We start from the raw sequence: 22506 nt of genomic DNA, 5'->3' as shown, positions 1-22506 counted from the left end.
GTTTTGCAGCACCATGACCAGCCCTGGGTTAATGCAGCCGTCAACCGTGTTAACAGAGAGCTGGGGGGGGGGGGGGTTTACTGTTGGCAGAAACTAGTTCTCACAGCTGTGCTGTGCCTATCGATGGAATTGGGAGGTGGGGTTACACTAGTCATGGCCTGCACCTGAAGAGGGGGGGGGGGGAAGGATAGATTAGTTGATCTTGCAGAAAATGTAAGGGGGGGGGGGCACAAGCACACAAGACAAAATACCTGTGGTTACTGGAGTCAGAGGGACACATTTTTTAGGTTAGAGTCAGGTTACAAACAGAGAGTATTAAAAGAGATTAAAATAGGAAAGTGCCATAATGTCCGTGTGTTTCATCACAACATTAGAGGATTTGAAAATAAGATAGATGAGCTTCTTGTATGCCTAGAAAATGGGGTAAATTCTGGAAGTATAGATGTTTTGTGTCTCTCTGAACACCATGTAACCACAGGGATAGAGAAGGTAAATTAAAGGGATTACAGATTAGCATCTTATTCATGTAGAGTTCACATGGAAAAAGGAGGAGTTGCTACTTACATAAAAATTGGACACAAAGTCAAAAATATTGAAACAAATAGTTTTTGTGTAGATCAGATCCTTGATGCATGTGCTTGTGAACTGCTACTGCAATATACTTCTATAGTAATTGTAACAATCTACATATCCTCTCAAGGTAACTTTCAGCTATTCATGAAAAATCTAGAGGCATTATTGAGCTACCTGTCAGATAAAAAGAAGCAGTTAGTGGTTTGTGGTGATTTTAATGTAGATTTCTTAAAATATATGGATAGGAAAAATGAGCTACAGTCTTTCTTTGGTTGTTTCAATCTAGTATCTGTTGTAAATTTTCCAACTCATGTGCAGTAGGATAGTAGGTCACTTATCGATAACATTTGCATAGACAGTGCTCAGGTAGAAATAATTAATGTGTACCCAGTTGTTAATGGCCTTTCTGACCATGATGCTCAGTTAATGGAAATAACACATATAGCACCTTACAGGCTTCAGGCAGGTTCATACAAGGCCATTACAAAGTCAAGTAAGCCATGGATTACTAAGGGAATTAAGATATCATGTAAGAGGAAGAGGGAAATATATGGACAGGCCAGAATAAGTCAGGATCCAATGTTACTTGCTTACTACAAATGATACTGTAATATTTTAAAGAAAGTCATTAAGAAGTCGAGAAGCTTATGTCTTCTGACAGAAATTAATAATGTCATTCCCCAGGACTTTAGAAATAGCACCAACATCCTCCACTGAAATTAAGGGAATTATAAATATACTGAAAAACAAGAGCTCACGAATTGTTGATGGAGTCTCTAACAGAATTTTGAAGTGTTGTTCCAATTTAATGAGTGGAGTCCTTAGTGATATATGTAGTGCTTCGCTGGCAGAGGGAATTTTTCCAGACAGATTGAAATATGCAATAGTCAAACCTCTTCATAAGAAAGGGGATTGAGTGACTTAAATAATTATAGACCAATCTCATTGCTGACTTCATTTCCTACAATATTCAAAAAAAGTTATGTATCAAGAGTAGTCTCACATTTAAGTGAAAATAATTTACACAGCATGTCACAGTTCGGATTACAGAAGGGTTACTCGACTGAGAATGGTATCTACACATTTACCCATCAAATAGTACAAGCTCTAAATAACACATTATTGCCAGTTGGTAATTTTTGTGAGCTTTTCAAGGCATTTGACTGTGTGGATCATGTCACACTCTTAGAAAAACTCAGGTTTTATGGAACTGAAGGCTATACACACAGCTGGTTTGAATCATACTTAATGAACAGAAAGCAAAAAGTTGTGCTGAATAACACAAATAATATTGGGAGGGTGGTAAATTCTAGTGAATGTGGAGTTATCACAAAGGGAGTCCCACAGGGTTCAATTTTCGATCCTCTGCTGTTCCTTACTCTTGTGAATCACCTCTCATGTAACATTCAGGAAGCAGAACTAGTACTTTTTGCAGATGACATGAGTACTGTAAGTCCCATTCCAGGAAAAGCAGCTAAAGATATTGTTAATGATGTCTTTCAAAGAATTATTAAGTGGTTCTCAGAAAATGGACTCTCCCTTAATTTTGAAAAAACTTGCTATATTCAGTTCTGTGCACCTAATAGAGTCATATTGACAATTGATGTAGCATATGAACAGGGCTCAGGTAACAGGGTAGATTTCTCCAAATTTCACATTGATGACAACTTGAAGTGGAAGAAGTATATTAATGAGCTTCTCAAACAATTAAGTTCAGCTTCAGTCCCTCTTCGTATAATCGCTAGTCTTGGTAATAAACAGATCAGCCTCCTAACGTACTTTGCATATTTCTACTCAATAATGTCTTATGGAGTAGTTTTCTGGGGTAACTCACCACTTAGACATAACGTATTGATCGCACAAAAGAGAGCAGTGAGAATAATTAGTGGTGTTAACCCAAGGACGTCATGTAGGCACCTTTTCAAGGAGTTAGGTATTTTAACTGCACTATAAGATTACATATATTTGCTAATGAAATTTGTTATAAATAATCCATCTCAATTCATGAAGAACAGTAATGTTCATGTGTACAACACTAGAGGGATACATGACCTTTCCTATCCATTATTGAAGCTGTCCGTTGCTCAAAAAGGAGTACATTATTCAGCAACAAAAATCTTTGATCATTTGCCCAACAACATAAACTGTCTGGCAGGTAGCAGAACAAGTTTTAAATCTAGCTTAAAATTAATTTTTTTTGAACAACTCCTATTCCATGGACGAGTTTCTGCCGCGCAAAAAAAAAAGGTACCTCTAAATGTAGCTGCATGTGTAGAACTAAAAATATATATATAATAGAAAGAAACATTCCACATGGGAAAAATATATTAAAAAACAAAGATGCTGTGACTTACTAAATGAGAAAGCGCTGGTAGATAGACACAATAAAAAACACACAAAAACACACACAAATTTCAAGCTTTCGCAATCCACGGTTGCTTCATCAGGAAAGAGGGAAGGAGAGGGAAAGACAAAAGGATGTGGGTTTTAAGGGAGAGGGTAAGGAGTCATTTCAATCCCAGGAGCAGATAGACTTACCTTAGAGGGAAAAAGGGACAGGTATACACTCGTGCACACACACACATATCCATCCGCACATATACAGACACAGGCAGACATATGTAAAGGCAAAGAGTAATCTGACTTGTTCCACATCATAGTGATAAAATAACCGTGAAAATGATCTATGGAACATGACATAACTAAACTAAATGCCTTGTCTTGTACATACAGTCTGGCGTGGGAACCACTTGAAACAGTGCTTTAGAAAACCAATAATTTTCACATGCAGCTGTTTCATGCAGTGAGTAATGGTTTGTCTTTCTCCACAATATGACATAGTCCTCAACTTTGGACAACAAAGGGAAGGAACAGCATATGCCACTGAAATTGTTCTAAGTTTTCCATAAACATTGTAGAGCGGCTTTGCAAAGTATATGTGTTGATGTACATCTATATATTAAAAACAAAGATTCCATGACTTACCAAACGGGAAAGCGCTGGTAGATAGGCACAATAAAAAAACACACACACACAAAATTTCGAGCTTTCGCAACCCACAGTTGCTTCGTTAGGAAAGAGGGAAGGAGAGGGAAAGATGAAAGGATGTGGGTTTTAAGGGAGAGGGCAAGGAGTCATTCCAATCCCAGGAGTGGAAAGACTTATCTTAGGGGGGAAAAAAGGACAGGTATACACTTGCGCGTGCACGCATGCGTGCACACACACACACGTGTGTGCGAGTGTACACCTGTCCTTTTTTTCCTGCAGAATATAGTGTGGAATAGAAAAAAGGAGATAACCACATATAAAAGCAGTCACAACAGAGTAAAAGGAGGATAATGAGGGCAGCTGGCAAAGAAGGTAGGTCAAGGGTCCCACAGACACAGCTTGCAGCAGAAGACATTCCAATCCAAACCATCCTACCTCCAACCCAAAGATAGGTTATGTGAGAATAAAAACCACTTTCACTGAGGAAACAGAGAACCAGCTCAACCACCCATGAGACATCTGCCAATATTAGAGGAAAAGAATCTAAGAAACCAGGCTTAGCATGGAGAGCCAGGATGTGGCATTTCACCAGGAACTGAGCTACTGTCTCTAAAGTTTTCCAAGATGGGGATGGTTCATTCCATAAAAGAAAACTGTGTGTTAATCTGATATAGCCAATGCAGACGTGACATAGGATGGTGGAATCCTTCCGCGAGGAACATAGGAAGGAATGCCGTGCAGCTGTAGTCTCTTTGATAGTGTTGAGTTGACTAGAGGGTGCAGTAGTTTACTAGAGGATGTTCCACTTCCAAGTTAAATGAGGTCCTATTTTCCCCATATAATTGCACTTGGGATCATGGAAGCTTGTTGGGAAAGTAATCACTACTGTAGTTCATTCTCTGTGATACCCGCATCACTTCAGACTCACAGAGGGACAACTGCGCACGCAATGCGACTCTGGTCAGAGGGGAGAAGAGTCATAAATAGCAGGTATCACAGGGTGACAAGAGCAGTATCGATCAACAGCTTGAAGGCTGCTCATAAAGTCATTACAAATTAGAACACGGTCAGGAATAGCCCATTTCATAAAACTTACTGTTCTGTTAACAACTACCAGCGCCGTCATAAAAACACTACACATTCCAGGCAACAAATGTTTTTTTCTGACTCGCAGGAGATGTAAAAGCATATCTCATCCTCTTCCATAAAATTTCAGGTGTGCAGCTGCATATATTCACCTTCTTCTTCTTCTTCTTCTTCTTCTAATATTTCAGTTGAATATTATCCATCCATCTTCAGAGTGAGCCGAGCTGACTGTGTCAGTCACCTCAGCTCACTCTGAAGATAGCTGGATGGTATTCAGCTGAAATATTAGAAGAAGTTGAATTTATGCGGCTGCATGCCAGAAATTTTGTGGAACAGTCTTTGTACCGTGAAAATAGGAAGATACATATCCCATCCTATCCACAGTTTTAGAGCTGTCAGAGTGAATGATGATGGCATCCTGATACTCCTAAAGAACTAAGAGGAACTGGTGCTGAAAGGTTATGGGGGCAACTAAGACATTAGGTACGTGAAAGAGATCAGTCCTATTTCGTGGTTTTGGTACTAAGCAAGGTGGGTGGGGGAGGGGGGGGGGTGTGGAGGAGGGAAATATTGGGAGTACATTCCAAAGAAGTTAGGCAGATGTCACAGCAGACACCCTTGAGGCACAATCCAACTGGTAATCCCACTTGGGGGCATGTGTCATGGGGTCAATGCTCCTGGTGTGCAGAAAGAATTTGTCTAGTTGGATGAGGAGAAAATTGTGGTGATTGCATAACTGAGCAAGAGTCGGAAATACTGGAAATGAAGAGGGGAAGATCTCTGCTTTGGCAAGGGTGCTGTACATAGCAACGGTTGGAACTTAAATAGTGGAAATTATTTATTCACAATAGATACAAAAGAGTTACATGTTTGGACCTGTTACTGTCCTTCAAAGTAGACACCAGCATTGTTAGAACCCATTGTCAGCGATGTGGAAGAAATAGTGTAACATTAGCAGAGCCTGTTCTCTTGATGGTGTGAGTGGAGCGTCCTACTGCCTGTCATCTCTCTGGAACAGTTCTGAAGCGAATGCCACGAAGTGGTTCCTTCATCTTCGGAATCAAATCAAAGTCACAAAGACTTCAGTCCGGGGAGTATGGTGGATGGTACAGTACTTCCTAGTCCCATTGACCAAACAGAGCAGCCACAGCTTGCGCTGTATGTTCCTACGCATTGTCATGCAAAATGATGGGTGGGTTGCACAGAAAGTGCCGCCACTTCTTTCGTAAAGCTGGTTGCTGGTGATGCTCCAAAAACGAACAGTAATACTGTGCATTGACGGTCTGCCATGGAGAAACATAATGCGTTAGGATAACACCATCACAGTCGTACACAAGAATCACCATAACTTTCACCAAACTGGGGCTCTGACGCACTTTAGACTTTTGTGGCAACCCATAATGACGCCATTCGTTGGATTGGCATTTTAGTTTTGGCTCATATGATGTGGCCCATGTCTCATCCAGTGTTACAAGACGGCATAAGAAAGCCTCTCCTTTGCACTCATAGTGCTTCAAGTGCACCTGAGCAGCGTCGTAACACATCCACTTCTGCATTTCTGTCAAGTCATGCCGAACCCATCAAGATGCAATTTTTTGCATGCCCAGGCGTTCCTTCAGGATGCAAAGCACAGTCATATGCGCTAATCCGGTTTTGTAGGCAAGCTCACAAATCGTATGGCGTCCACTAATGCGGCAACAGATTGCACATCTTCTTCAGAGACACTAGGATGACTTGCCCGATGCATATCTGCCACAGTTTGCGCCCTTTGTTGAGGGCTTTTACCCAATGTGCCACTGTTCTGTACGTAATGCCAATTCCACACACGCCTCTTGAAGACCTTGACACTGTCATGCTGTACGACCTCTGGCACATTCAATCTTGATCCAAATCTGTTGTTCCTGCTTCGAAAACATAGTGACACCATTATGTTAGACTGCTTGCTCACAAGTGACTGTGTTTCCCTAGATTGTGTGCATGCTGGTGATTTGGGACGGGCAAGTCCATTTGCTTGGAGGTAAGGCAGGTATGTCAACAATGTGAGCTATCAGCAGCAGTAGTAGCTTCCATTGTGTAGTGTCTCCACACCAGTGTTGCCACTATTTAAGTTCCAACCTATGTAGGATTAATTTGAAAGGTGCCAGTGGCCAGTCTTATTCCACGATTATTGGATTGGGTCCAATAATTTCAAAGGTGAAGTGCTGCTGAGCCATAAACCTGGCAGCCATAGTCCAATCAAGATGACATCAAGGCCCAGTAAATACAGAGGCAAGTAATGTGATCTACACTCCAACAGTTTTTGCAAAGAGTTAGTCTTTAGTTGATGAATATGGAGCAACCATGTCAGCTTTTTATCATATAGACGTCCCAAAAATTGGGACTGTGCAACAACAACAACCAAGTGCTGGGTACCCGAGTACAGTTTCCAGTCAGGGCGGACCATGCTACAACAGAAATTCATTACTTGCATTTTCGCAGGAGCGCATGGGAAAGGGTCCAAGTGGATGCCCCCCAATGGCACCTTGGAGCTGTCAATTAGCTAATGCTATAGATTGGGAGATATTACAAATACAAAAGTTTTGGAAATACAGTGTGGGGATGACCAGTGACCTGAAGGAGGCCCCAACCCCATTGATGACAATGAGAAAGAGTGTAACACTCACCACAGAGGCCTGCGGGATGCAATTCTCTGACTGATGTACCACATCTAACATAAAACAACTGGTGGAATAAAAAGTGACAAGTTAAAATTGTTAGGGAGCCCTGAAAACCCCCCATCATGGAGGGTAAGTAAAATGTGATGGCACCAAGCAGTGTTGTATGCCTTATGGAGGACAAAAGAGACTACAGTGAGGTGTTGGTGTTTAGAAAAGCTTGTTGTAGTGTTATTTACAATGTAACCAGATGGCTGGTTGTGGACTGTCCCTCCTGGAAACCACACTTACAGGGGGACAAACGGCCCCATGAATTGAGAACCAAGAGTAATTGTCAGGCTACAGTACTTCACGAAGTTTGCAGAGCACATTGGAGAGGCTAACTGGTTCATAGTTGTCAATGAATGTTGCATTTTTGCTCAGTTTAAGGATTGGGTTGATGATACTCTCTCATCTCTTTGAAGGGAAAACACCTAGCCAAATGCGGCTGAATCATTTGATTATAAATCAGTTCAGGCCTTAGGCCACAGTGCATGAAGAGTGAAGAGCCACAAGCAGTTCCCACTCAGTGAAAGGTCCATTATGTAATTTGGCATGATGGACGCGAGGTGGCACATAATGTGATGTCTTCAACTTGTCCTTTATGCATTAGATGTGAATGCTGTCACAAAGTACATCACAAGTTGTTCACCAAGGACTGACACATCAGTACAAGTATCATAATTAAGGAATAGACCCAGAAAAATTGTCGATATTTAGTGGCCCAGAAGACTACAGAACTTGACCCACACATGGGATTATGTATACATTCTCAAGGAGACAGTGCTTCAGCATTCCTTCTTATTGTTTTAATTAAATAATGGGCTTTAGCATGAAGTCACTTGAAAGTGGGGCAGGTGGTCTAAGATGAGACTTTGCAGGAGCATTCAATGAGCCTGAGTAGCTTTTACAATGTTTTTGGTCCATGTCACCAGTCAGCAGTAGAGGTGGCTTGTGGAAAAGGGAATAACAGTTCCAACAGCCCAAGTGATCAGAGGTGTTTCTGACAACATCATTAATGAAATCAGATAAAAAGGTGCAAAGGTGACAACACTGTTATACAACAGTCAAAACAGCCCAACATGGTAATCTGTCAGTCTGGAGGCAATAAGTGACAGCATCATCAGGAAGTGGTCACTGTCACAAAGACCACTGTGTGGCAACCATTGTAAAAAAGCCACAAGATCGGGGGACGAGGTTGTAAGGTCAACAGCTGGAAAGGTACCAAGGGCAGCACTGAAGAGGATAAAATACTGTCATTGAGGAGCAACAGATTAAGATCAGAATGAAGTTGGTCAATTAGAAGGCACATATCAGACAAAGTGGTACTTCTCCACAGCTGGTGGTGGTGGACATTGAAATCCCCAAATAGGAGAAATGAGATGGAGAGTTGTTGGATTAACATTGTAATCTCAGAGTAAATAAGCGCTCTGCTTGGACATAAATAAACATTACAAAAGGTGAATAATCGGGTTGTTTGCACTTGCACTGCTATTGCTTCTGATGTGCTACCAAGGATAATCCACTCCCTGACGACATCTGTGTGAACCAAGTTACAGACCCCTCCAAATGCTCTCTTGGACCCAGTACAATTCTGACAGAATGCATGGTGACCTTGAAGAGTTGGGGAAGGTCATCAGTGATGTGCATTTGTTGTAGAACAACAGAGATTGCAGAACAAAAGGAAATTAGTTGGTCTGGTGTGGGATAGTAGTAGCCACTGAACTTCCATTAGATCGTGTTGAGAGTGTCTTGGTTGAGTGTGAAGGGGCAGGAGAGTTCATGCACAGGATCACTGACTGTCACTGGTGGGGAAAGAACAACAACAAAAAATGTCAGTTCAGAGTCTGAGGGCACAAAGGGAATCTGGTGCCTTTGGGGTCAGTGGAGCAGCCTTCTTCCAACGTTTCTGCTTCTCCTCCTACTCTTTCAATGCTTTTAACAGTTAAGATTCTTGGGAGGGCTTACCCACTGCAGGTGCACACTAGGCAGTCCTGGGATCCACAGTTTATGGCTCTTTCGGCCACTGGCCTGCGTCGGGTCTCTGATAGGTAGATTTCTGAGGAGAACATTCCCGAAAGGGATGATGGAGGAGGATTCTGATTCTCTGGCTGGGGATGGGGAGTGCTCCCTGTACAGGGTGCTTCAGGAACTGTGAGAGGTTAGGGCCTGTCACCCCCATGGTCAAGTTTATTTGCAGAATGACTGGATGTCGAAAAAGAGGGATTAAATATAACACATCCTGCTGATGATCTAGCCACAATAGTGGCCAATGTTGATACCACTGAAACTAGACACAAATGATTATATTTCTTCTGAGCTTCAAAACGTGACAGGTAATCTATGACTGTCAGTTACTGGATAGTGCATTCCTTGAGAAGGTTAGCACACTTCAAGGGTCGTGGAAAGGTGGTGGTTGTTGCAATTGACACACATGCACTATGTGATCAAAAGTTTTCAGGCACTCCCAAAAAGATACGTTTTTCATATTAGGTGCATTGTGCTGCCACCTACTGCCAGGTACTCCATATCAGCGACCTCAGTAGTCATTAGACATCATGAGAGAGCAGAACGGGGCACTCCACGGAACTCATGGACTTCGAACGTAGTCAGGTGATTGGATGTCACTTGTGTCATTCGTCCACATGCAAGATTTCCACACTCCTAAATATCCCTAGGTACACTGTTTCTGATGTGACAGTGAAGTGGAAATGTGAGGGGACACATACAGCACAAAAGCGTACAGGCCGACCTTGTCTCCTAATCTGTTGACTGACAGACTGCCGACAGTTGGAGGAGGTCGTAATGTTTGTTAGGCAAACATCTATCCAGACCATCACACAAAAATTCCAAACTGCATCAGGATCCACTGCAAGTGCTATGACAGTTACACTGGAGGTGAGAAAACTTGGATTTCATGGTTGATTGGCAACTCACAAGCCACACAGCATGCCGGTAAATGCCAAATGACACCTCACTTGGTGTAAGGAGCTTGAACATTGGACGATTGAACAGTGAAAAAATGTTGTGTGGAGTGATGAATAATGGTACACAATGTGGTGATCCATTGGCAGAGAGTGGGTATGGAGAGTGCCCAGTGAACGTCATCTGCCAGCGTGTGTAGTGCCAACAGTAAAATTCGGAGGTGGTGGTGGTGTTATGGTAGGGTTGTGTTTTTCATGGCGGGGACTTGCACCCATTGTTGTTTTGTGTGGCACTATCACAGCACAGGTGTACTTGATGTTTTAAGCACCTTCTTGCATCCCACGTTTGAAGAGCAATTCGAGGATGGTGACTGCATCTTTCAACATGATCGAGCACCTGTTCATAATGCACACCCTATGACAGAGTGGTTACACGACAATAACATCCCTGTAATGGACTGGCCTGCACAGAGTCCTGACCTGAATCCTATAGAACACCTTTGGGATGTTTTGGAACACTGACTTAGTGCCACGCCTCACCAACCAACATCAATACCTCTCCTCAGTGCAGCATTACGTGAAGGATGGGCTGCCATCCTCCAAGAAACCTTCCAGCACCTGATTGAACATATGCCTGTGAGAGTGGAAGCCATCATCAAGGCTATGGGTGGGCCAACACCATACTGAATTCCAGCATTACTGATGGAGGGCACCATGAACTTTTAAGTCATTTTCAGCCAGGTGTCTTGATACCTTTGGTCACATAGTGGTATGGTAGTGAACATGTGTAATTATCTTTAAGTGGCTGGCCACATTCTCCATAAATCGGATCATATGGTCATATGCACACAGGAGAGACATATCCCCGCAGCACTAGCATTTAAAACACCACACCCAGGGGTGGGAAATGTAACTCCAGATTTCAGCAGTAACACATGATTTTTTTTTTTACATTTTCTGGAAATGAGCATATCTCTCCCCCCCCCCCCCCCCCCCCCACAATCAAGTTGTTGTTGAACATGCCTGTGTTAACCTTGCCTAGTGGAATTCAATGAACATAATGTAATAAGTGGATCTCTCACCTCTAAGTTTTCATGTAATTCTTTGTCTATCTGCAGGGTTAGGTCCCACAGAAAAATTAATCCCTATACCATGTTTAGGTACTTATGATGTGTGATGGTAACACGTAAATCATAAAATTGTTCAAAAGAGATTAACACCCATGAATGGGTAGGATATGCCACCTAAATTAAGATGATACCACTCTGTACGAGAGCTGACCAAATACAGGTAATGAACAAAGCTATCAGAACATCTAAAGCACAACACATTACCACACCTAACAGAGTACAGAAAATTGTTGACATCCAAAACAATTTCCAGTCATCTCATAATGGATAAATAGAAGTCCTGCATGGCTTTCAAGAAATCTTACACCATTCTTTCTGCAAAATAATTGCAAGTAATGATGATTGACTGGTTAGCGATCACACACCCTCTCTCCAAAGTACACCATAAAAGCTCACAAAACCAGCCCTGAACAATGCAAGCTGTGTGAACAGGGCCATGTCATCTTGGACCATAGCCTGACCAGTCTGGACCAACCAAAATGTTCATACAACCTTGAAGAGTGCTAATCCAAGGAATAATACATTATGGCTGCCAAACCACCACTGATCCCCTACCACATTAAATCCTTAGGATGTAAACTTGGCCGACAGTTGGAAACAGTGTGTAACAAGGCTCATCCAACCAAATGACCACCTTTCATTTCTCTGTAATCCAGTTTTCATGGCTTTGGCACCATGTTTCTCTGTTATGGGCATTTGCATCACTGATGAGTGGTTTTTGGAGCTCCAGCTCACCCGAAATCCCATCATGTTAGTGTGCCGACAGAGTTTGTGGGTGCAACATCCAGTTCTGCAATGATTTTTTGCAGCTGTTGTCCTTTTATTTTTTGACCTACTCCTCTTTGGTGACCGACAGTCGCAACCACTGAACATGCACTTTTGTTCACATTTTGATTTAGCGACAACGTTTTTTCTGCTTTCTCTGTATGCAGTATAAATCTCTGACATGGTGCATCTTGAAACACCAAACACTTTGGCTACCTTGATTACAGAAGCAACTACCATGTGAGCTTCAGTAATTTGCCCACATTCGCATTCACTTAGCTCCTATATAATGCACTCCCAACTACACATTGACACTATGTATTGAGGATATTGCTCAGGTGTTGTACTGGTATCTCAGGTCCAATGGCCTTTTCTGTGAAGAGTGATTTCAGTTGCTTTTCCATCCCTTCTTCACTTTGTCAATATCTATCAATTTGTTACTCATTCAGTGAGTAACAGATGGAAAAGATGTTTTGGCATTTTCTGCGTAATCCTCCATTTCAGTGCCATTATTGTCAGAGTGTCTTGACAGGTAGGTTTGAGTCAGAGGTTTCAGCTCTCTGAGACTGCAGACGTGTGTGCAAGTTGCATTTACGTGTGTGTGTGTGTGTGTGTGTGTGTGTGTGTGTGTGTGTGTGTGTGCGCTGCTGACAAAGGCGTTAATGGCTGAAAGCTATAATTGTGTGAATATTTTTGTTGTGCCTATTGCGACTCAGCGTCTCCGCTATATGATGAGAGATGGTGCTTGTGTGTGGTTGGCGAGAAGTTGCTGTACTGTTGTGTAATGTCATAATCTGAGTTTCAGATTAAAGTGTGCTGCATCATAACAAGAATTAAGTGCTCTATGTGCCTGTGACAAATTATTTTGTGTACATATTTTGAACAAAATACTTGAATATCCTCCTGCAAGCAGAGCAATACTGTAAGTTCTTGAGCCAACCAAGACATTGAAATACATACAATGAAGACAGTAAGTTAAGTAATGAAAATTACTAAATTAATTTTTATTGCAATCTTTGATTTATTAATTATTTAACCTGCATTCCTATTTTTTCTCAGGGCAGAACGTATTACATAAACTCAAGCAAAGACATTATTACCAAGACGTGCAATTAAAAAAAAAAGGTTACATATCAAAGGTACACAGGTATGAACCCCATAGTGGCAATCCAAAAATGTGCATCCAAAATGCTCACAGAATTATCTGAATCTACAGTTTAAGGCTTTCCTTCAGCTCCAAACAAGAGGACCACGATTGGTTCTGGGAACTATGCTCCGAAACGCTAGCTCTGCTTTTACCCTGCAAGCGAGGCTAGTTGTCTTCCACGAAGTAGCCAGCCATCTGTAGTGCACTTAATCACTCCAAGCAGAGTCTCCACCACATCTCTGAAGACCCAACGCCCCCCCCTCCCCCCCCACTCCTGGCTAACAAACCGAGTTGAACTGATATCTTTTTCTGACCTGCCCACTATTTCGCTGAAGGGCTCTGTCACCTGCCTAACTTTGGAGCTCCCAATTACAAGCAATCCCACCCTCTGGACTTGTCCAGACCACTCAGGAAGATAGACCACAGTCCCAACTGTCTTCTGCTGGCTCATATGTACTTTCAGCAGCAAGCAATATCTGAAACTTGTTCTTAAGAAGTAAGGGAACAGCTGTGCAGCTAGTACCCATTTTCGCTTTCCACCAGAGATTTGCAGCTTCACCACTGTTCGCAGCTTGCTGTCAGTTAATTGTCGACTGGCTGGAACTTGTGAATCGGAAGGCATCAATGATCTTACCACTGCGGCCCCAGGCAGCAGCCTACAACCTGTCAACTGTGACCAACACAGCTTCCAACTATTTATGGACAGTGATTAATTGCCTCTGCATCTCTACACAAGAAGCGTAGTCCCTATCCATCCTTAATTTTTGTGTGCATCCCAAGTACCGTATTTACCCGAATCTAAGCCGCACTCGAATCTAAGCCGCACCTGAAAAATGAGACTCGAAACAAAGGAAAAAAAGATTTCCCGAATCTAAGCCACACCTGAAATTTGAGACTCGAAATTCAAAGGGAGAGAAAAGTTTTAGGCCGCACCTCCAAATCGAAACAAAGTTGGTCCATTGTAATATGAGACACAATTTAGGTCGAATGAATGACGATACAGTTACAGTAGTTTGGTTCGAGTCGTAAGCTTTACCAGGTAGCCATTGCTATGCGCTCCGTCCGTATTTATACGGGTACCCTTCCTTTTTCACGTGCTTCGTCTGGTTTGAATCGATTGCTTATTTTGTTTGATCTGATAAGTGCCATTTTCTCTGTTATAGGTGTTTACGTCACTCTAAGCTGAAAATGCATCACTGTACTGTGTCATGCATTGTTTGTCGCATTCTGATAGTGCGTGTTTATGGCCTGTCGCCGTTCGCAGCATGGCTTGCTTTTGTGCACGCTACCGCCGCTTACAGCTAAAAAGAGGCGAATCGTCTAATTAGCGAAGCAATGTCAAGAGACTGCTATTTGTTGTTTACTTACACTGCTGCTTTCTTTGAGAATGATCAACAAGAACCAAATAATAGGCTGCGTATGATAGAACATGTTTAGAACGAGAGTTAGGCGAAAATTTTTCTCCGTTTGAAAATCTTTGCGGCTGCTTCTTTAGTACATCAAATTCTTCACAGAAATTAGAGTCATCTTAGATTTAAAAATCTAGTCAGTTGCCGTGGTTCATTTCTGACTGTATCACTATTAGGCTAAGAATAATACGAATATAAACATGACACGATAAGTGTATTCTTCCGCGTTTGCTGTTGTCTCACTCTAGTTTCGTAGTTTGTTAGGCAGACAGGATTTAAATGAGATAGCAACAAACACGGAAGAACACATGGCAAAATGTTTATATTCCTATTATTCTTATGGTGAATGGTGAAGAGAATACTGCTTGTGATTCACATTTCATCATGTTACTATTAGCAACCATCTCTTCTCACAGGTAGGAAAAAATTCAGAACGTAGAGTTGGCCATATTGAAAAACATCCCAAACAGTCTTGCCAGTCGGATTTTCGTAGTACATTGAAATTCTAATACATTCGAAGATGAACAATACGGAATTTGTATTTACTTCGTTGGATAATGTACGAAAATGCAGTGGTTGAAACTCGGGGCGGAGAAAAAAAGCTCGTCTTCCACCTTTTTTTTTAAATTTATTTACTGACGCATAGGTTTTGGCGCCAGTATTTATCTTTGTGCCTACAGAGCATGTCTGTGTAGCGCTACATATATTCGAGGGCAGAAGTTAGTTGTGGCGGCACCTACCAACATTTTTCAGAACTTCCGCTTGCTTTGCACTCGATTCTAAGCCGCAGGCGGTTTTTTGGATTACAAAAACCGGAAAAAAAGTGCGGCTTAGATTCGAGTAAATACGGTAATGTAACACTAACCAAAGAAGTTGATGTGTGTAATCTAAGATCTGCTGTTACACTACTTCTAGTTTATACTATACTCCATGATTCTGCCTGCTCCAAATGACGGCTCTCTCATGGGTGCCACCCAGCCAGAGCAAAGCCCTCCATGTATGATGGCCAGTGCCTGGAGTCCTGGTGCCCCCAGACAGACAAGCACCTACTGCTCAACATATGCAGGGAGGTGAAAGCTTGGGAGTAACTAAGTAATTGGGGTTTGATAAAATGTGGAAGTCTTTGAAAAATGGGCCATGGAAAGAGGGAGAGGGAGAGGCAGAGGCAGAGGCAGAACATGAGTTGGTCAGTTGTTGTGCTGTTTTCGATTCCTGAACACACAATTCCTTGTGGTGGCTTTGAATAATATTTCTGTGGCATTGATTGAAGTATAAAATGCAGCAGGGCAAAATCTCAGTTCTGCATTAATTCTCCTTTGCAGCATTTTAATTATTTTGAAAATGGTCGAATAAATGGTTTTGGTAGTTCTGTTGGCTGTGTTAGCAAATAGAGGATATGAACTCTACCTATTTTTCTGTAACAGCCATGAATACAACAGTTTTAAGCCAATGGTGTGTTTTCCTTAGAAACACCCTCAGCACTTATTAGCTATAATGGGATAATCCTCTGTCATTAGTAGTGTTTAATGTGTTTCTTCAGATATACTACTACCCTTTTATTATTTTAGTAGTGCTAGATCACAAGTATAATTATGTTTGGATGAAAATCAGTTCTGCTGCTGTACGAGGGGGTACCCAAAAGAAAACAGACTCTTTTTTTAACCTTACAAACCTTCAATCCCCTTATTCCATCTTTCAAAACATAGTTTAAACTCATCTTTTGTGATACGAGACACCACCTCCGTCAGCTTTTTGTTCATCTCAGCAGCATCAGCAAAACACTTCCCTTTCATGTGTCTTTTCATTCTACGGAACAAAAATTGGGGGGGGGGGGGGGGGGGGTCAAAAATTGCCACAGAGACAGGGCTGTGTGAGCAGGGGCATTGTCATGATCGAAAAACCAGTCACACGACAGCCACACATCAGGCCACTTTTGCCACACACTGTTGCATAATATTTTCAAAGCTTTCATGTAGAAAGCCTGGTTAAATGTCTGACCCTGTGGAACAAATTCTGAATGGGCAACTCCTCTCATATTGAAAAAGCAAATCAACATTATTTTACTGTTTGATTCCACCTATCAGGCATTTCTGGGGTGAGGCGAACCTGAAGTCTCCCACTGACTTGATTGCTGCTTTTATTCAGGATTGTGAGTGTAGCACCAAGTTTCATCATGTGTAGTAATTTTTGAAAAAAGTTGGGTCATTGTGGGCCTCTTCTTTCAAAGCACAGCATGATTCATGACTGTTTTTTGTTCAGCAGTTAGCAGTTGTAGCACAAATTTAGCAGACACCCTTTTCATTCCCAAATCGTGTCACTATTTGCTGTCATTGCAGTACAGGCCATGCCTGACAGCTCCACAATTTCTTCAGTGGTCCGTTGTCAATCTCTGTTGAGGATTGCATGAACAATTTCAACATTTTCATGTGTTTGGGCCATGGAAGGATGACCAGAACAAAGTTTGGCATCAATTGACATTTTACTATTTTTTAAATGTGGAGACCATGCAAATACTTGACTTTTTCCCCATAGCATTGCCCTTGGACACCATTTTTAACATTTCAAGAGTTTCTGTACCACATTTTTGGAGCAAAAAGAAGAATTTCAACACTGCACATTGTTCACAAAATCAGACATTGCAAAAATGAGTCAGGCAAAACAGTTGCCACTATAAACACAACTGAGACTATGTTCTGACTTTCTTCAGTGACTGCACTCTGCTTATTGACTCTGGAATGTTAATTCTATGTGCCTCTTGTGGCAAAACACTGTACTACAAAAGCTCTTCTCACCAAAAAATTAGTTCAGTTTCTTTTGGGTATTCCCTCATATTCTGCTGACTTTTTTTACATAATTTTGTTTGGACAAAGGAAACATGGAAGCAATAAAAAGTGAACACAAAACTGAAGAGTAATCATGTGGAAGTTCTAGCAATGTAAACGTACATACAATTTTTTCGCACAGTAATCAAATAACAAGCATGAACATGCTGGATTGAAATGACGGACATTTTTATATTACTTAGTTAGATATTTCATAATATAAATGTTCACAACCTTTACCAACTCCTCTTGATTCATTTTGTTAACATGTCAACCTGTAAAGACCAGTAACTTGCTTACACTGTGAATTTAAGAGAAAATAATTTATTTGAATTACATTTCACTTTTCTCAGCAGCTGTTATTTGGAATGTAGTTCTTTTATAATACAGTTTCATTACCGAGACAGCAAACTTCATTAAGTAAACAAAAATGACTATTCCTACTATACTTCTATTAAAAGCTGCCATTACAAATGTATTTCATAGACATCCCCATTTGATGTACATTACCTAATTACTTCTCAAACAACACCACATACACTTTATCAATTTTCAGTTGACACATGATACAGTACATTACTTATAAAATGGTTATCATAATAAATGATGGCAGCATCATGAAAGTTAGTGCCACATGCACAGATCTATGCTTTGTACAGGGCAAAGACAACATCTTTGGCTTCCTAATCTAAAGAAACAGTGGACAATTTAAACAAATTTTGTCTTGGTAATGCTTTATTTATCTCACATAGAATTTTTTTGATTGTGTGTTCCAAATTGTGCGTTCTTGTTTGAGGAAACATTTTAGTTAGTAATGTGGAAGAAACCTTTCTGATATTTGAGAAACCTTTAACACATACCAAAAGAATGTATTACACATCATTACTGATTTACTTTCTAATGAGATGCAGGAGTGAGAGAGTTCCTGATGTCGAAACACGCAACCAATGTCCCTGAACTTCCTCTGATAGGAGGGAGGAGGAATTAGTATTTAACATCCCGTCGACAACGAGGTCATTAGAGCACAAGATTAGGGATTAAGGAAGGATGGGAAAGGAAATCGGTTGTGCCCTTTCAAAGGAGCCATCTCAGCATTTGCCTCAAGCAATTAAGGGAAATCATGAAAAGCATAAATCAGGGTACCAGATGCGTTTTTATACCGTCACCCTCCCACATGTGAATCGAGTCTGCTAACCCTTACTCGTTTCCTCTGATAGCTTGTTACACTATACATTTCTTGACTTCACAGATACTTGACTGATAATCATTTACATTACCTCTACTTTTCGAAAAGAAACTTGTAAACCAGATACATATGTAATACTGGACAGTGACAGACACATACAGTTAATACTATGAAGTGGCTGTGACTTCCCCAAGACAAGACAAAAACTGCATTGATGTGTATTTAAACACTAAACACAGTCCTGTGCTTATTTGAGATGAGATGCACTTACAATGGATTCAGCATTAACAAAGGCACTTATGAAATTGGTATTTAACACATTTCTCTCACTTCTATATTACTATAGTTCATCTCTTAATAGATAGTTTGGTCGTTGTGTGGCATCAACAATTCTCCCAAAGAACAAAATTACATCACATGTCTTATCAAAAATGAAGTAAGAAAATGGGTGGTCTGCTCTGAATATCTTCTCTTGTTCCAAACTTCTCCTCATCCTGATTGATGAAGCTGGCAGATGATCAAAACAAATTACTAACACCATGATACAATGAATTTCTATTTAATGGCTGGTAATTCTAAACTTTAGACAAACACTTGGAAACAAAATAAAACTGAAACCAACTTCCTGTAATTTCATAAGCAGAGATTTACAGTAATTCAGAAACAGAATTAATTTAAATAGCATGTTTCCAATAAATCCACACAGTTACTACTATCAGTTAAGCCATAATGACTATGGTCAGTATATGAGCCAATTTCCTTACATGAGCCTTGTAAGTAAAACTATTGCCTTAGACAAGTGTATATTCAATTTGTGAATAAGCTACACAAGGAATAATTATGAACTGATAGATAATATGGTAAATTTAACATCAGAGCTACGCATTCTAAACATTTTATAATTTCTCTGACTTCTCTTTCAAATATAGAATACAGTTTAAGGCGACACTGTACTGGAACCATGTTTTTGTTACTTTTAATCTGATGGGGCATCACACACGGGATAGGTAAGCACTTTTAAAAATAACAGTGGAATTGCAGTATAGTGATAATTAGTGTCACTAAAACATACTAATTCTGCATATGATTAGCATATTGATCCAATATTTCCATCCAGATAAAATTTATGGAAGAGCATACATTCAAACAAAAATGTATTTAAAATGTTTTTAAATAAATAATGTATTTGAAGTAATGTAAGAATTTCTTTTTACTCAGAGAGAAAACGTAGCTGTAAAATATTTGTAATGAAATAAAGGTCACATTTTAAATACAAGAAAAAAAATCAGATTTTTTTCTTTTTTAATTTTCACCATGAAATATAACTCACACTTCATTAATTTTTCTGAGACTAGCTAGAGGTAATGTGACGTTAATCTCCAAGAAAGTATAATGGGTATTTAGTGGATCCAAATTGAACCCTGCCTGGATCAGTTCCGTCCTCCGTCACAGCGGGACCCACATCCTGTTCCTCAAAATCACCCTCTCCTAACCTTCCAGGAATTTCTGACTTCGAACCTTGCCTCTCAATCCTTCTTAAAAAACCTTAATCCTACTCCCAACATCACCACTGCTGAAGCCCAGGCTATCCATGATCTGAAGGCTGACCAATCCATCGTCATTCTTCTGGCGGACAAGGGTTCCACGATTGTGGTACTTGATCGTCGGGAGTATGTGGCTGAGGGACTGCGTCAGCTTTCAGACAACACTACTTACAAAGTTTGCCAAGGTAATCCCATTCCTGATGTCCAGGCGGAGCTTCAAGGAATCCTCAGAACCTTAGGCCCCCTACAAAACCTTTCACCTGACTCCATCAACCTCCTGATCCCACCAACACCCCGCACCCCTACCTTCTACCTTCTTCCTAAAATTCACAAACCCAATCATCCTGGCCGTCCCATTGTAGCTGGTTACCAAGCCCCCACAGAACGCATCTCTGCCTACGTAGATCAACACCTTCAACCCATCACATGCAGTCTCCCATCCTTCATCAAAGACACCAACCACTTTCTCGAACGCCTTCATGAAATCCTCCCCACTCCACCTAGAGTGTCTTTCCGCCGTCAACCTAACCTTCATAACCTCTTAGTTCATGCCTATGAAATCCCCAAACCACCTTCCCTACCCTCTGGCTCCTACCCTTGTAACCGCCCCCGGTGTAAAACCTGTCCCATGCACCCTCCCACCACCACCTACTCCAGTCCTGTAACCCGGAAGGTGTACACGATCAAAGGCAGAGCCACGTGTGAAAGCACCCACGTGATCTACCAACTGACCTGCCTACACTGTGAAGCCTTCTATGTGGGAATGACCAGCAACAAACTGTCCATTCACATGAATGGACACAGGCAGACAGTGTTTGTTGGTAATGAGGATCACCCTGTGGCTAAACATGCCTTGGTGCACGGCCAGCACATCTTGGCACAGTGTTACACCGTCCGGGTTATCTGGATACTTCCCACTAACACCAACCTGTCAGAACTCCGGAGATGGGAACTTGCCCTTCAGCATATCCTCTCTTCTCGCTATCCGCCAGGCCTCAATCTCCGCTAATTTCTTATTTCAATTTGCCGCCGCTCATACCTCACCTGTCTTTCAACATCATCTTTGCCTCTGTACTTCCGCCTTGACTGACATCTCTGCCCAAACTCTTTGCCTTTACATATGTCTGCTTGTGTCTGTGTATATGCGGATGGATATATGTGTGTGTGTGTGTGTGTGCGCGCGAGTGTATACCTGTCCTTTTTTCCCCCTAAGGTAAGTCTTTCCGCTCCCGGGATTGGAATGACTCCTTACTCTCTCCCTTAAAACCCACATCCTTTTGTCTTTCCCTCTCCTTCCCTCTTTCCTGACGAAGCAACCGTTTGTTGCAAAAGCTTGAATTTTGTGTGTATGTTTGTGTTTGTTTGTGTGTCTATCGACCTGCCAGCACTTTTGTTTGGTAAGTCTCATCATCTTTCTTTTTTGATAATTTGATAATTTTCACATCTGTCAACACCTGCTTTCTTTGGGATTGGAATTATTATATTCTTCTTGAAGTCTGAGGGAATTTCGCCTGTCTCATACATCTTGCTCACCAGATGGTAGAGTTTTGTCAGGACTGGCTCTCCCAAGGCTGTCAGTAGTTCTAATGTAATGTTGTCCACTCCTGGGGCCTTATTTCGACTCAGGTCTTTCAGTGCTCTGTCAAACTCTTCATGCAGTATCGTATCTCCCATTTCATCTTCGTCTACATCCTCTTCATTTCCATAATATTGTCCTCAAGTACATCGCCCTTGTATAGACCCTCTATACACTCCTTCCACCTTTTTGCTTTCCCTTCTTTCTTAGAACTGGGTTTCCATCTGAGCTCTTGACATTCATACAAGTGGTTCTCTTTTCTCCAAATACCTCATTAATTTTCCTGCAGGCAGTATCGATCTTAACCCTAGTGAGATAAGCCTCTACATCCTTACATTTGTCCTCTAGCCATCCCTGCTTAGCCATTTTGCACTTCCTGTCGATATTTTTGAGACATTTGTATTCATTTTTGCCTGCTTCATTTACTGCATTTATGTATTTTCTCCTTTCATCAATTAAATGCAGTATCTCTTCTGTTACCCGAGGATTTCTATTAGCCCTCGTCTTTTTACCTACTTGATCCTCTGCTGCCTTTACTACTTCATCCCTCAAAACTACCCATTCTTCTTCTACTGTGTTTCTTTCCCCCATTCCTGTCAATTGTTCCCTTATGCTCTCCCTGAAACACTGTACAACCTCTAGTTTAGTCAGTTTATCCAAGTC

The 22506-nt window shown here is 41.3% G+C and overlaps 1 protein-coding gene across 3 annotated transcripts in view; it reads right to left on the bottom strand.

Annotated features, from left to right (window-relative positions):
• The window catches only part of LOC126161516 (leukocyte elastase inhibitor-like), a 147527-nt gene that overhangs the window by 41180 nt on the left and 83841 nt on the right, over positions 1-22506 (bottom strand). Inside the window, exon 8 of one of the 3 annotated variants that reach the window (XM_049917422.1) lies at positions 17653-19230. The exons of the other annotated variants lie outside the window; for them this stretch is intronic. Within the exon in view, the coding sequence (XP_049773379.1) occupies positions 19064-19230 (167 nt within the window). The 3' untranslated portion in view covers positions 17653-19063. Of the gene's footprint in view, positions 1-17652; positions 19231-22506 lie in introns of those variants that run through there. 3 annotated transcript variants of the gene reach the window in all.

This window comes from Schistocerca cancellata, chromosome 2, assembly GCF_023864275.1.
Source record: "Schistocerca cancellata isolate TAMUIC-IGC-003103 chromosome 2, iqSchCanc2.1, whole genome shotgun sequence".
In the NCBI taxonomy this organism is placed as follows: Eukaryota; Metazoa; Arthropoda; class Insecta; order Orthoptera; family Acrididae; genus Schistocerca; species Schistocerca cancellata.
Note: the sequence above shows the minus strand (reverse complement) of the source record. Positions and strands in the feature narration are given on the sequence as shown.